The sequence below is a fragment of the Carcharhinus amblyrhynchos genome, chromosome 18, assembly GCF_965287045.1.
Source record: "Carcharhinus amblyrhynchos chromosome 18, sCarAmb.v2.hapA, whole genome shotgun sequence".
NCBI classification, from domain to species: Eukaryota; Metazoa; Chordata; class Chondrichthyes; order Carcharhiniformes; family Carcharhinidae; genus Carcharhinus; species Carcharhinus amblyrhynchos.
In genome coordinates this window covers 20,872,969-20,887,523 of record NC_137341.1, presented here as the reverse complement: position 1 = coordinate 20,887,523, position 14,555 = coordinate 20,872,969, and the positions used below count along the sequence as shown (strand labels likewise).

At 40.2% G+C, this 14,555-nt stretch overlaps 1 protein-coding gene across 8 annotated transcripts in view; it reads right to left on the bottom strand.

The window, feature by feature from the left end:
• The window catches only part of LOC145354895 (uncharacterized), a 169,568-nt gene that overhangs the window by 5,070 nt on the left and 149,943 nt on the right, over positions 1-14,555 (bottom strand). For all 8 annotated transcript variants that reach the window (XM_080206495.1, XM_080206497.1, XM_080206498.1 and 5 more), the window contains 7 exons: positions 10,464-14,315; positions 9,220-9,367; positions 7,807-7,924; positions 3,937-4,096; positions 3,375-3,494; positions 2,942-3,028; positions 1,119-1,278 (listed from right to left, as the gene is read on the bottom strand). In XM_080206495.1, the coding sequence (XP_080062621.1) occupies positions 1,119-1,278; positions 2,942-3,028; positions 3,375-3,494; positions 3,937-4,096; positions 7,807-7,924; positions 9,220-9,367; positions 10,464-14,315 (4,645 nt within the window). The remainder of the gene's footprint in view (positions 1-1,118; positions 1,279-2,941; positions 3,029-3,374; positions 3,495-3,936; positions 4,097-7,806; positions 7,925-9,219; positions 9,368-10,463; positions 14,316-14,555) is intronic.

The window sequence follows — 14,555 nt, the reverse complement described above, 5'->3', positions numbered from 1 at the left end:
AGGTATCACTGTAAATAAAAAGGTGATTGGTATTGGAAGACTGGCCTCAGTAAGATTATTATATATTGTCTGCAAATTTTGAAATTATTACTTGTACATCAAGGTCTAGATCATTAATATACATCAGGAAAAGCAAGGGTTCCAAACCAACCCTGGGGGAATTCCACTTTTAGTTCTGTCCTGAATCACAGTTTCTAGAAGATTCCCATCACTTACGTTAAAATGATTACTCAAGGGTTGCTGGGCTTATCCTTGCACCTTTTTTTAGTCCTCTGGCACCACCTGAGCCTAAAAAGGCAGAAAAATTATGGCTGGTGTCTCTGCAGTTTTCACTCTCACTTCCCTCCATATTCTTAGATGCACCTCATCTGCTCAAATTGCCTTGCTAACCTTAAGTATAGACAGCTTGTCTAATATCTCCTCTTTGTTAATTGTAAATCCTTCGAAGTGTCTGAATTGCCTTCTCTTCACCATGGTCTGGGTAGCATCATCTCGGTGTATTCATTTAATGCCTCATCCATGCCCCTGCCTCCATTTTTAAATCCCCTTTTAGGTCTCTAATTGGCCTGATTTCTCCATTTACCACATCTTTACTATATATATGCCTTATAGAAGACTTTGGGATTCCCTTTTATGTTAGCAGCCAGTCTCTTTTCATACTCCCTCTTTGCTTCTCTTATTTGCTTTTTCACTCACCCTCTGAATCTCTATTCAGCCTGGTTCTCAGTTGTATTTTCTACCTTATGTCTGTCGTAAGCTTACATTTTCTTTATCTTAATTTCCACCATGTCATCCAATACGGTTTAGATGTGTTTGCCCTACCTTTCGCCCATGGAAGGAATATACCTTGATTGTGGCAAAATCATCTTTTCTTTGAAGATAGCTCATTGTTCAGCTACTGTTTTTCCTGTCAAAAAATTCATCATCTGATGAATCCAATTCCCCACCCTTCTCCATAACATTTGCCTTCACAAGTAAATATCTTGCCTCTCTTAAGGGGAATGTATATATTCACAGGAGGAAGGAATTGGCTGCCCAACTGATAAATATGTTTTAACAAATTACACCTTTCTAAATTTTAACATAAAAGGAGTCATATATGTTTCCCACATCTTTACCGTAGCTAGTAACACAGCAGTCTATTGTCTTTTCTCCCAGAGCTTCTGTAGCAGATTTTAGTTGTTCTTTCAGCCGATTGATATCGCAGTCAGCCTTTGCTCGAACGATGCTCAGCTCTGTGTAGATACCCTTATACTTATCTGTTGCATACTTTTTATCCTTATAAAAAACAAAACACATTAATTAAACTGACGGATTTAGTATACAGGATGCCTTCTAAAGGAAAAATCAAACTTTATCAAGAATAAAATTAATGTACATTTTGTTTTGATTTTCTAGAGAATTATTCAAAACTATGACAAGTGATAATGTCTTAGGAAACAAGGAGTTAGAGTGTGTTGGATTAAAATCAGCACAGATACAGCCAGTAAATAGGGCACTGAAGAAGTTACTGACCTCTGGCAGGGTATTAATATCAATAAAAATACACTATAGAACACAGGGTTCTCCTTAGCAGGAATTAGGAGATTGAATCACTGGTCACCATGCCCACAAAAAACATTTTGTAGCACAAGCAGAAATCAGCCAATCCTTACTACCCTTGCTGAGTTTAGATCGCTCTTGGCAAACATTTCACACAATCCCATGCTACTTGATATTCAATGAATTAACCACATCTTTCTGAATGCTGTAACTAATTTAGCATAATCGCCACTGGTTACATCCAAACATCTCCCTCTTTGTGTCCTGTTTAAGATCACAAGCATGTCTCTTTGATTTTGTTTACTTCATCAATTTCATTTATCATTTTGAACATTTTAAGATTTCCAATCAATCTTATTTCCAAAGAAGACAGCATCAGTTTCTCCAATACATCAATATGTCTCAGACTCTTGATATTGCAATTTGTCTGCTACAGAAGTTCCTCACAGTATCGTCCTGAGCTCTATTATTTTCAGCTGCTTAATCAATGATCTTCCCTCTGGCATAAGGTGAGAAGTGAGATATTTGCTGATGATTGCATTATGTTCAATTCCTCAGTTATTGAAACTGTGTCCAACCTGGACAACATTCAGGGTTGATAAGGGCAATATTTATGCCACACAAATGCCAGGCAATATCCATATCCAACAGGAGACAATCTAACAATTTCCCCAAGACTTTCAATGTACTATCATTGGTAAATCTCCCACCATTAGCATCCTGGGGATGCCAATTACCAGCCATGTTAAATATTCAGGTCAGAGGCTAAAAATTGTGTGACAAATAATTCACCTCTTGACTCCCAAAACATAAATTAGGAGTGTGACGGAAATATTCTTTACATGCCTGGATGACTGCAGTTCCAACAACACTCAAAGATTTGACATCATCCATGACAAAGCAACCTGTTTAACTGGCACCGTTCCCAGTACAGTGCATAGTGGCAGCAGTGTGTATTATCTACAAGATGCACTGCAGTTAAGACTCATTCAACAACACATTCCAAAACAATGACCTCTACCATCTAGATGTGCAAGGGCAGCAGTTGCAGGGGAACACCACTACCTCCAACTTCCCCTCCAAGTTTCACACCATGCTGACCTGGAACTGCACTGCCTTTTCTTCACTGTTGCTGGGTCAAATTCCTGGAATTTCTTGCTTACCAGCTCTGGTGTACCTACACCATATGGACTGCAGCAGTTCAAAAAGAGGGTTCACTACCATCTTCTGGAGGACTATTTGGGATGAGCAATAATTGCTGGTCAGCGACAACAATATTCCAAGAACAAATAATAAATGTGCATTTTTGAGTTCTTTGCTATAGGAGAGATGTAACAGTACATGTTTTATTTTTATATAAAGTTATTGAGATTTCTCTTGCACATCTGCATTCACTCACCCTCAGTGCAGTCTGCAGTTCATCCTTTAGAGAATTAATTTCTTGTTTCAGATACTGGATTTCAGATTCTTTGACCCGCAATAAAACCTGGAAATTTAGCAAAAAATAGAAATTTATTCGCGTTTTCGCTGCAGCCTTGACTGTATGGTTCACTCAAGGTACTCAGAATCAGATGGAACAAAGAAAGGAAATGCGCAATGCAGAAGAGCTTGCATGAAAACATAAGGGTGGAAGTACAAGTGTACAGTATACACGTGTAATGTTTTGATTCTCGGTGTGAACAGTAATTGTTCGCTCTTTCGGCCTCCCCAGTTCAGATAGCAGACATTCAAACTGCATCACCCAGATAATCATCAGAAAGGGAAAATGAAGTCAAAATACACTGCCACTGTTTACATGCAACCTCCTCCAGCCAAGAGGGAATGATACTTGCCTCCAGTTCATAGACATCTTTTCCTAGTGAGTGGGGTGAACCAGCATCCTCTCCCTTTCCCTCCTCAGTAACCAGCGCCCTTAACCTTGCAAATTCCGCAGCCAGGCGGTTATTTAGCTCCTGTAAAATAATTAGATTGGGAGAACAGCTGGCATCTTGTAATACCACAGGAATAATCATTCTACATGTTTTAAGTGTAGCACTTACAGCTCTGGAAAATTCATTAGGGGAATTAAAAGCCGATGCAACAGGCTTCAAACATTTTCCTTATTTTTCCTCAGTCCTTTCTTCTATCCTCTGAAGCCACTTATTCAAGGTATTATGATTCCGCCGGTAATAATCAACTAATCCTGCTTTTACAACACACATCTTGCAGAAATCACTGAATAATGCTTAAGAATAGGAATTTTGGATGACTTTTCTCATTCCCGGTACAGAGACATAGAGGCTAATGCTCACTTTAATCGCAAGATCACATACAATCTTCGTTGCATTCTGGTAATTCTGTACTCCTACCTCTAGCTGTTCAGTTCTGTGATACTTTTAGCAATATATGTGTTACCTGGTTGTGAGCATTTAGCTCCTGATTTTCACGCTGACACTGCTGAAGTGCCTGTCGTTCGGCCTCTAATGCTTGAGCCAGGTGGGAGTTTTCCAAACACTTGTGTGAGTACTGCTCCGAGAGAACCTGCAACTCCCGCTGGACAGAACCCATTTCCTCTCTAAAAGAGAGTAAAGAATCACCAAGTGATCAGTGCGAGGACAGTCAGATTAAAATTAAAAATAAAAGATATAAGGAGGCAGAACACATCTTCCAGTCAGAACTAATTCTCACATATACAACAATACTTTTAAACAAAAGCAGAAAATGCTGAATAAACTCAGCAGACCTGGCAGCATCTGTGGAGAGAAAACAGAGTTAACATTTCAAATCCATACGACTCTTCCACAGCACTGAAGAGGGGTAGAAATGTCACGAATTATATAGCGGGGGAACAGAATAGAAGGTTGGGGCGTGTCGGTGCTCTGGAGAGACTGAAAAAAAAGTCATGGACATGACAAAGAGGGTGTTAATGGTGGCATTAAGGACTAAAAAAGCGTTTTAGTGACTATGGTGACGTACCCCTTTGTGAAGGGGGTGAGAGTTATTGGGTTCATGTGATCCATCGGGCCAATCATGGAGAGGCGATTGTTTGACAGTTGAAGGTCAGCTTTCTTACCACTGTCCTATGTTTACTGATGTTTTTCCAAACTGAACCTCTGTTTCTTTACCTTCCTTGTTGTTTGTTTATGCATCACCGTCATTGCATTTAGCAACAAGGTAAAGCGGAACTTTTTTCTGTTATTTGCTACAAGTTGGGAGAACAGTCCTTGAGTCACCACGTCCTTTTAAGAAATACTACTGCAACAAATTTTTAATGCCAAAATGCCTTAATTTTGGGGGCTAATGAAATGGGGGGTGGGGGGGTTGACCCTGGGGGAGGAAATGCAGTAGGTAATCCTTATAACAGCCTGCACAGCTCGGACTTACCATCTAATTCAAAGTCTGATTTCTCCAGAGGCCTCAGATACAAAAACATTTGAGCAGCTGGCTGAACAAAGAGCACCATCACTCAAAACTATTGGTAATAATGGAGTGATATAAATTTAAATCTACAATAAGAACCCAGGTTGACATTAGTAGCATCCATGGCACGGTTTAGACAGCTGAACAATGTGAATCCAGGTCGACACTTGACAAAATGTTAAGAGATGGATTGGTTTGTGATGTGAATAACCTTACCATACAAAAAAGCTGTTAACAGAGACAGGGCTTACCTTGACAAGAGTGTTAAAGATTGCTCAGGCTACAGAAAGCACTGAGAAAGGTGTATTAGAGTTACAAAGCATGCAACTAGATGAGGTCAACCAACTTTGGTGGGAAATCTCAGGGAATTGTGGCATCAGGGATGAGGGCTCTGAAAGCTGAGAGTCAGAGCAACAAGACAGGGAATAGAGATACAGAATGTCTGCTCTGCAGACCAAGAACTGAGAAGAATGCTACCCGTATGGTTGAGAGCACTCTCAGGAGAGGTGTAAATTTAAAGTTGCAACTTGTTTTGCCTGAAACAAAAGGCGGCATATTAGGCTTAAATTCAGAGCGAAACAAAGCCTAACAAGGAGCACAAAAAAGACTCCAGAGTATAGTTTAAAAAACAACTCAGAAGAAGAAACTGAAATATACAAAATAAACAATACTAAAGTGAGCAAGTCAACCCCAATTGTAATTGTATTAATGGTGAATGGTTGACAACTAAAAACGAAGGTGGATACTGCGACAGTGGTCTGTTGTCCACCAGTAAGATAAACTGCCTGCCACACAAATAGTAATGAAATTTTGTAATACCAAATATGGTGCCTCCTTCTCTACTTGCACGTAGTTTTCTTCCACTTTAGAGAGTGGCCTAGATGCAAATGCGAAGGGCCTATCTTCCCCACTTGCCATCACAAGGAATAGAACCGCTCCCACGCCACACGGCGAGACAATACAGGCCAGCTAAAGAGGTAATCTCAGATTAAAACGAGCAAGGACTCACTCCGGCACCCACTTCCATACTTGCCCCTTCATCAATAACTGATGCAGTGATTTCAGTATTGTCACCAAATTAGGCACAAATTTGCCTATATAGTTTATGAGTCTCAGGAAGGAGCTCAACTGGCATACGTATTCCAGTCTTATGCCTTCATAATGGCCCCCAGTTTCTTTGGCAATTTATGTAACCCTTCCACGTTGATGACGTGTCCTAAATATTTGACAGAGTCCCTAAAAAACTCACTTCTTCTTCCTAATCTGCAGCTCATGTTCCTAAAGTCTCTTCAACATCTCTTCCAAGTTCTGCAAGTGTTCTTCATCTGTGGAACCTGTAACCAGGATGTTTTCTAGGTAACATTGGGTCCCTGGAAGACCGCTTAATATCCAGTACATTGCTCTTTGAAATACAGCAGGGGCCAACATGATCCCAAAAGGCATTTGTAACTGAATAACCCTCTCTGGGTAATGATGGTTAATAGTGGCTGTGAGTCTTCAGCCACTCTGACCTACAGATAAGCTTGGGGTTAGCTGAAAAAGCTCTCCAGACATTTAAATTTGCCAAGAGAAAATAGTCCTGCATCTTTACAACTTCAAATAGCTCTATTTCTACTAATATCATCTCATGCCACTGCAGGAGTTACCCCTGCTGAACTGCTCATGGGAATATTTCTTCAGACACGATTTGATGTAATATTTCCAAATTTGCAATGAAGGTAGAGGCAAAACAAATTGTACAGAAGTGATATCATGACTCCAAAGTTGAGAGGACTTTTCAGACTAACAATTTAAGATTTTCAATACTGATCCGAATTGGGTCATTGTCTGTGTGGAGTTTGCACATTCTCCTCATGTCTGTGTGGGATTCCTCCAGCTGCTCCGGTTTCCTCCCACAGTCCAAAGATGTGCGGGTTAGGTTGATTGGCCATGCTAAAATTGCCCCTTAGTGTCCTGGGACGTGTAGGTTAGAGGGATTAGTGGATAAACGTGTAGGGATATGGGGATAGGGCTGGGTGGGATTGTGATCGATGCAGACTCGATGGGCCGAAGGGCCTGTTTCTATACTGTAGGGTTTCTATGAATAGACAAAGCTTTCAACCAGATAAGATGGTGTGAAATCCTAACAGGTGGCCATGGGAAAACCAGTCAGAAATCACTCATAACCACTATTCCCATGCTGTCGGAGGAAAACTGTAATTGGAAAGGCATATGACATTTACTAATAATAGTTGACCTGTAATAATGATGATTGGTTCATTTTCAACTGGGATGAGCCAGTAGGCGTGTAAAATGATTTTTGGAAATTTAATAATTATACTGCCGATGTGATGTAACTTCTGAGAAGTGTTGGATCACCCAGCCCTTCTCTCCCAGTATACACTGGTCAATAAAGAAACATCTTTCATCAGGATATTGTAGCCACGAGTCTTTGTATTAGCTAAAGTTAAGCTCAATACATAGCCTCTGAAAAAACCAAACAGGTCTGATATACAGAAGATAGACTGGAAACTTGGACACTATGGTGCTAAAACAGTAAATACAGTTTTCTATCTAAGCAATGGGTATGCTATAAAATTACAGCTGTAGGAGATTGGCGTGGGTGACTCAGTAGGGGCTCCAGAATATTTTACTGGTGACACTAGGCTTCAAGTTGGACACAGGAAAATGATACCAGGCCTTCTGATGCTGATAAACCAGAATACTCAGATCAGAACTGAGAAGCCAAAACAGAGATCTTGTAAGCATTACTGTACCAAAGTTTTAACCACTATAGCAAATTGAGAATGTTATACAAGTAGAGCCCATTGTATTAGGAATACATTGCTACTCAGTTGGGAGTGCATGTGTAAGTGAGATGCTTACTTGTGCTGTCTGCCCAAAGCCTCCATATCAGCATTCATACCACTGATTTGAGACCGGTGGGTTTTTTCTATCTCTCGCTCCAGCTCCTCCCTGTGGGCATTCTTCATTGCTTCAATAGCTACAAAGAAACAGCAAAACATAATAATGTAAACAAAATACTATGGATGCTAAAATCTAAAACAAAAGCAGACAATGCTGGAAAAACTCAGGTCCGGCAGGATCTGTAAGGAGAGAAAACAGTTAATGTTTGACTGTTCATTAGAACTAGGCATGACATAATGTTTGGCTCAAGTGCAATAACAGCAGTAGCAGCCTTAATGTAGTTCAATGTCCTAGGGTGCTTCATAGGAGAATTATCAAATAAAATTTGACACCGAACCAGCTAAGGCAATGTTCTGGCAGATGATCAAAAGCTTGGTCAAGAAAACAACGAATGTGCATTAAAGGAGGGGCGAGATGAGACAGTGAGGAAATTCCAGACCTAGGGCTGATCAATGATGGCGTGATTAAAAACAGGGATGCACGGGAGACCAGAAATGGAGAAACATAGATATCTTAGGGGATTGAAATACTGGAAGAGAATGTACAGCTATCAAGAAGTGAGTTCATGAATGGATTTGAAAAAAAAGATGCATGTTTTAAAATTGAGGCATTGCGGGAGTGAATTAAGCAGAGTGGTAGTGGATGCATGGGACTAGAGTTAGGATATAGAATGCTGAGTTTTAGACTAACTCATTGTTTATGTAGAGTGGAAGACAGGAAGCTGAACCAGGAGTGTGTTGGAATAATTAAGTCTAGATATCACAAAAGGTACAGATGTTTCAGTAGCAGATGAGGCAGGGATGGGGTCAGATGGCATTACAGAGGTGGAAACAACAGGTCTTAGTGATGACACAAAAATGTGTTCAAAGTCAAACACAACTCCCAAAAACCTTTGTTTGGTCTCAGTTTCCATGAGAAATGAAGGAATGGGTGGCTGAGAATGGAGGTCATAGTAAGGATTGAACAATGGCTCATGGTGTATTACATATTACAAAAAAATAAGAATCGGATATCATGGGGATGGCAGGGTGTTTAGCACTGCAGCCTCAGGGATCCGGGTTCAATTCCGGCCTTGGATGACGATGTGGAGTTTGCTCCAGGTGCTCCAGTTTCCTCCCAGTCCAAGGATGCGTGGGTTAGGTTGATTGGCCCCTTAGTATCCCAAGATGTGTAGGGTAGGGGGATTAGCGGGGTAAAGACATGGAGTTACAGGGATCAGGTCTGGGTGGAATGCTTTGCTGGAGAATCGGTATGGACTTGATGGGGCAAATGCCACCTTCTGCACTGTAGGGATTCTGTTGTATGTTACTGATTCAAAAGCAAAATCTAGAATCTGATATGATTTCGCCCCCCCCCCCACCACCAATTTACCAGCTATGGTTGCAGCAGTTTCCTCAGCCAGTAGACGATCCTTCTCTTGCTGTAGTTTCTCCAGTTCACGCTGGTGCTGTTTCTGTAATTCCTCAATCACTTTCTGATGTGATTCTTCCATTGCTATAAAACCACGCTCACAGGTTTCCTGTCAGAATGGAAACAAGTTTGTTCACTGTGCATCACATCTTTTTACTGAGATGACTTCAAGTTTTCATTAACAAAATCCAGCAGTAACATGTGTTTGTCTATATCTCAATTTAGCATCTACAGAGGCTACCTTGATGGCTCAGTGTTACATGCACCATTTTTGATGTGTGACATTGAACCATAAAGACCATGGAGATCCCATGTTCAGGTCCCAGGTCATGTTAAGTTATTTGAGTTGAGTATTGGCATTACAGAATACTATTGGCGTGGTGGACTTGGCACCAATGCTCTGAACTGGGAGAAGAAAATCATCCAAGGCTGTTGTTTAACTGTCTAGCATTCCCTGGTGAAAACTGCTTATGCCAAATGCGCAAGCAATTGGAGTTAGTTGTGGCGTGCCCAAAAGATAATTAGTCAATGTGCACTTTGTTCATGCATGAAGATTGGGTAACTTGGGCAAGGGACAATAAACCAGTGAGCCAGAATGCTCAGGAGTGATAAAACATATTTAAAAAAATGTACAAAATTTTATCAACTGGTTTGTGATGCCAAGGTGCTCGCAAGATATTTAAACATCAGATAGTGATTGAAAGATGACATAGAATCAGAAAAAATATTAAAGGTGAAAATGATGGGTAGGAAAGAGACAGACTAAAGCCTAGGTGGCTTAGTGCTTAAAAACAGTAAAGCTCAGAGGAGAAAGTCTAATTAATTACATTGTTTATACTTAGGGACTACTATAATATGTCCGATTGCCCTGGGTAAGACAATGCACTTTTTTGATCGTTGCATCATTAACTAAATTATGAGCAGATCATCAATTGCATCTTGCTTCTATACAGAATACAATGAAACACCCCAAGAACTCATTCACTATAGGGTAGCATGTTAAGTGCAGTTTAACAATAGGTAATTAAGTGCAATATTTATGCTCATGAGATCCTATGTGCAAGAATCTGCTCATCTCTTTAGACTGTTCAATCTGAACAATTTGTCAGAATGTAGCTACTAGAAATGCAACTGTTTTATTGGATAAACAAATTTTAGAGCTTAATGTATTATTTTAATGTGTTAGTGTTAACTTATGCAGAAACCTTCAGATTGTCAAAGTCTCTCTGGTATTTTTTCCTTAGGTCTGCAGTGGTTCCCTCTAGGTGCTTCTGCCCCAGTTCATCACGCATCATGTCCATTTGGGTCTCTAGTTCTTGGATTCGTTCATGCAGCACTGTCATGGAGTCCAGTTCCACCTGCCCCTCAACTTGCAGAGACTTTCTACTAACTACCATGGTACTGCACTGACCACTTGCTTGATCATAGGAATCACCGTTCTGCATCAAGAAATTTTGGTGAAATATAATTTTTGAACTTTCTCCTTGATGTTCCAGAGATATTCTTAACTGCCTAACCTTTTGCTCATATTTGTTATATAAATTGTGCTTTTCCTCTTCATGCATTATCAAACATTCTTCTGTGTTATCTTGTAAGCATTCTTCTAATTTCTTAATTTGCTCTTCATGTTCTTGTTCCTGACTGTTATCACCCCTTCTTTCCTTCAGCGCCTCTTCCCTAATCAGTTTTTTGCTTAGTGCCAACTGGTACCCTTTTTCAATCTGGTGGAGATGATGCTTGTGCTTTTCTTGCATCTCTTGTAATTCTTTTTGTTTCATTTCGAATTTTGAGTCCTGCAACAAGGCCTGCATCCTGAGGGTCTCATTTTCTTTTTCAAGCTCTGAAAGTGCATCTTTATAATCATGCAATTCCTTCTGAAGTATTTGTTCATATTTTGCCCGTACAGAAGCAAGGTTTTTTGCATGTTCTTTGCATAAGGAGTCTATACTATCACACGAATCTTTATATATTTTGAGCTTCATCTCATGCCCTGTTCTCATTCTACAGAACATGTAAGTAATCTGAGCTTGAATCATGGCTTCTTGCACCAACACAGATACATAATTATTCATGTTTCGCATGTAGATGTAAGAAGATAACACTTGTGAGACCTCTGACAGCTTCTGACAAATGCCGCTGCCTTCCTCAAAAGTTGGAGCCTGCAAATCTTCAGATAATTGATGAAGAACTATTGCTCGTTTCTTTAACTGTTCAGCTAATTCTTCTCTGACTGTTCTGGAAAAATCCCATTCCGTGTTATTCTCAGAAAGGTGTTTTTTCAACTGGTTATCAATAACATTTAAAGCCAGATTCCGGGTCTCTTCCCTTTTGATCTGTTCTGCATATGAAATAAGCTCTGGCTGGTTCATATTTAGCACGTTTCCTGCCGGGTCGGTTGGGTTTTCAAGTTCCCCCAAAAGTTGCTGCATGGCGTTGTTGATCTCAACAGTCTTGGCAGTTATTAGAACTTCTTTCAACATATTCTCTTTATGCTTGATTTGCTGCTGAGCATCCTGAATGCCTTCTTTAAGTTTTCCAACTTTTGCACTGAAGGACTCTTGTATCTTTTGGATTGTGAATGCCAGCTCTGCCTTAAGAGATGCCCTATCAGCTGCTCTGCTGGCAAATTCATAAATAAAACTATCAAAATCTTCTCCCGTTTTCTTTACAGCAGTTCCTTCTGGTTGAATGTTCTTCCTCAACTTCTCTACTTCTATCCAGAATTCTCCTTCCGAAATAATTTTCTTCAGTAAAACATCTGCAAAGTCTGCAGGGCTGTTTGGTTCTCGGATCGTGTCAAAAGCAGGCAAAGCTGATGACAAAACCTCAGCTTCTTTACTGAGGCTTTCTAAGCTCCGTACAACATCGCTATCTTTATTTTGCAAAGCTTGTGCCATTTTTTCAAGAATTCGGGCTTCAAACGCTAGTTTATCAGCAAAGAGTTTCAGTTTGTCTTCATCTGAAATCTCAGGAAGCTGAGACAGTTCCTTCTCCCTTGCCAAAAGAAACTGTCCATGGAGCGGTACAGTCCTGTCAGTTGTGCTACATTGCATCTGGTCTTGGGTTTCTTGAAGTTCTTTGCGCTGCTGCTGGAGGAATCGTTCCACCTGCTCCAAGCAACGTGAAGCATCAGCCAGGCTACTTTTCATCTCCAACAAGCTACAAAACTGAACTTTCTTTGCCTCAGTCCTACCTCCAAGATGACCCTGGATATTTTGCTTACAGGTACCCACCAGTGAACAGACTTGGTCATACTTCAGCTGCATCAACCTTAATTGGCTGCTGGTATCTTGGGCTAGCTTCCACCTCCAAGCTTTTTCTACTTGAAGCTGTATTGTCAATGCATCAATTTTAGACAAACTGTCCTGGAGCTCCACTTCAGTTGGGACAAACGTAGAATGTTTTTCCATAAAATTCTCTCGACTTCTGCCTTGCTGCTCTTCCAACTTCAAATTTACATCATTTTTTTCTTCACTAACATTAAATTTGTATTCTAGCGCATGAACAGTGGAAATGCACAATTGTGCATCATCTTCTGTGGGTTCACTATGTGCTAATGCATCCAACATGGTCCTTTTTTTAGAACAGCATCCATACGGCGTGATGTCTGAAGTGTTTCTGACCCACAATTTTTCTGTTCTGTCATCAGGACTGTACCTTTGGCAAAGTGTATTGGAGAACCTAATTCTTTGAGTTTTAGGGCAACTACAGGATTCTGTCCTGAACTTGACCTTTTCTAAAACTCGTGGCTTTGTTTCTCTGGCCTGAAGGTTATTAGACTCCAGCTGGCTTTTTAATTCTTCTATAGTTATTATAAATTCTTTGTATTGTTGCTCTCGAACATTTTCAGAAACTCTGAGTTCCTCTTTAAGTTGGTCATTTTCAAGCTCAAGCTCTTCATTTCCAAGTTGCGATGTATTCAATTTTTGTTCTAGCTCAATAATATGATATTTGGCAGTTTTTAACTTTAACTGAAAGTCTTCTCTACTACTTATACTACTTGTGTTGGAACTGGAAGAGCAGAATTTCTGCAGAGCTGCCTCTCTGGCCTGCAGTTTATTCTCTGCCTCCTCCAGGCTACTCCCCAGAGCAGTCAGCTTAACTAGGGCTTCATTAAGCTTTCTGTTCTTAGTGGCAATGACGTTTTCATGTATCTCCCTGGACTCCTTCAGTTCTGCATTCTTTTCTTCTAACATTTTCTGAGTTAGCTGAAATGCACCAAATAACTTTTCATATGAGCTTTCCAGATTGTGCAATTGAGTCTGCTGACTCTGTAACTTGGCATTCTTAGCATCAACTTCTATTAATTGATTAACCAGCTCTTCACTTCTAGAATTCAGCTTTTCCCTTTCATTATTAAGCTTTTTAAGACACTGTGACAGAGACTGAATGGTTATTTCCTTTTCCTCCAATTGGTGCATTATCTGGCACTTCTCTATTGTACCTACTGGTATCTCCAGATGTTCCATCTGTTGCTTATTCTCATATTGCATAAGGTTTTCTTCTGTGGTCCTGATGTTTTGTCTTTGGATGTCCCTTTTCTCTTCATAAGTTTGTTTTAAAATTTCATTGTTCCTGTGGAGTCTTTCCGGTTCCCTGTCATCAAACTTAATGTTGATGTCACATAATCCTGTTCGACAAGTCTGTTTCGCCAATTCCTTGGAAGTCTGAATTTTCTCTGAAGTTTCTACAATATGTGGGCTGTCTTCCCTATCCTTTAATTGGAGTGTCATGGTTTTCCCTTTTTGACTGCACTCTTTCTGTTTGCCTTGGATCCTCTGGTTTTCAGTCAGTCGTTCCTGCTTTTGTTTGGTTAATACTTGTATGTGACCCAATCCTTCAGACACTGCACAACTTAATTGTCCCTGCAGTTTCTGTATTTCCATCTCTTGTTTGTGGATAATATCATTTGCATCCTCATAGCTTTGTTTTAAAATTTGCAGTTGCTGACTGGCCAGGGTTTGATGCTCATATTGAGCTATGAGCTCATTTTGGAGATCTCGGTTTAGTTTTTGGAGTCTTTTCCAGGCAGTTGAAGATGAGGATATTCCTTTTGACTTTAAGAGATGATGAGAGATTAGTTAATAACATTCTTTTCTCCAGATACTGAATGTCACACCTCTGGCCAAAACTGGACCAGGAAAGGTACTGCTAGTGTCAGATTATAGGTTAGTCTACTGTGATCTTTTCCATGTTACATGGTTTGCCTCACCTTTCTGCCTGTATGCAATAACAAGCTTCTTAATAACTGGAATAGTTGAGTGCCAGACAAGTGGGTGGGGGGAAGGGACAAATAT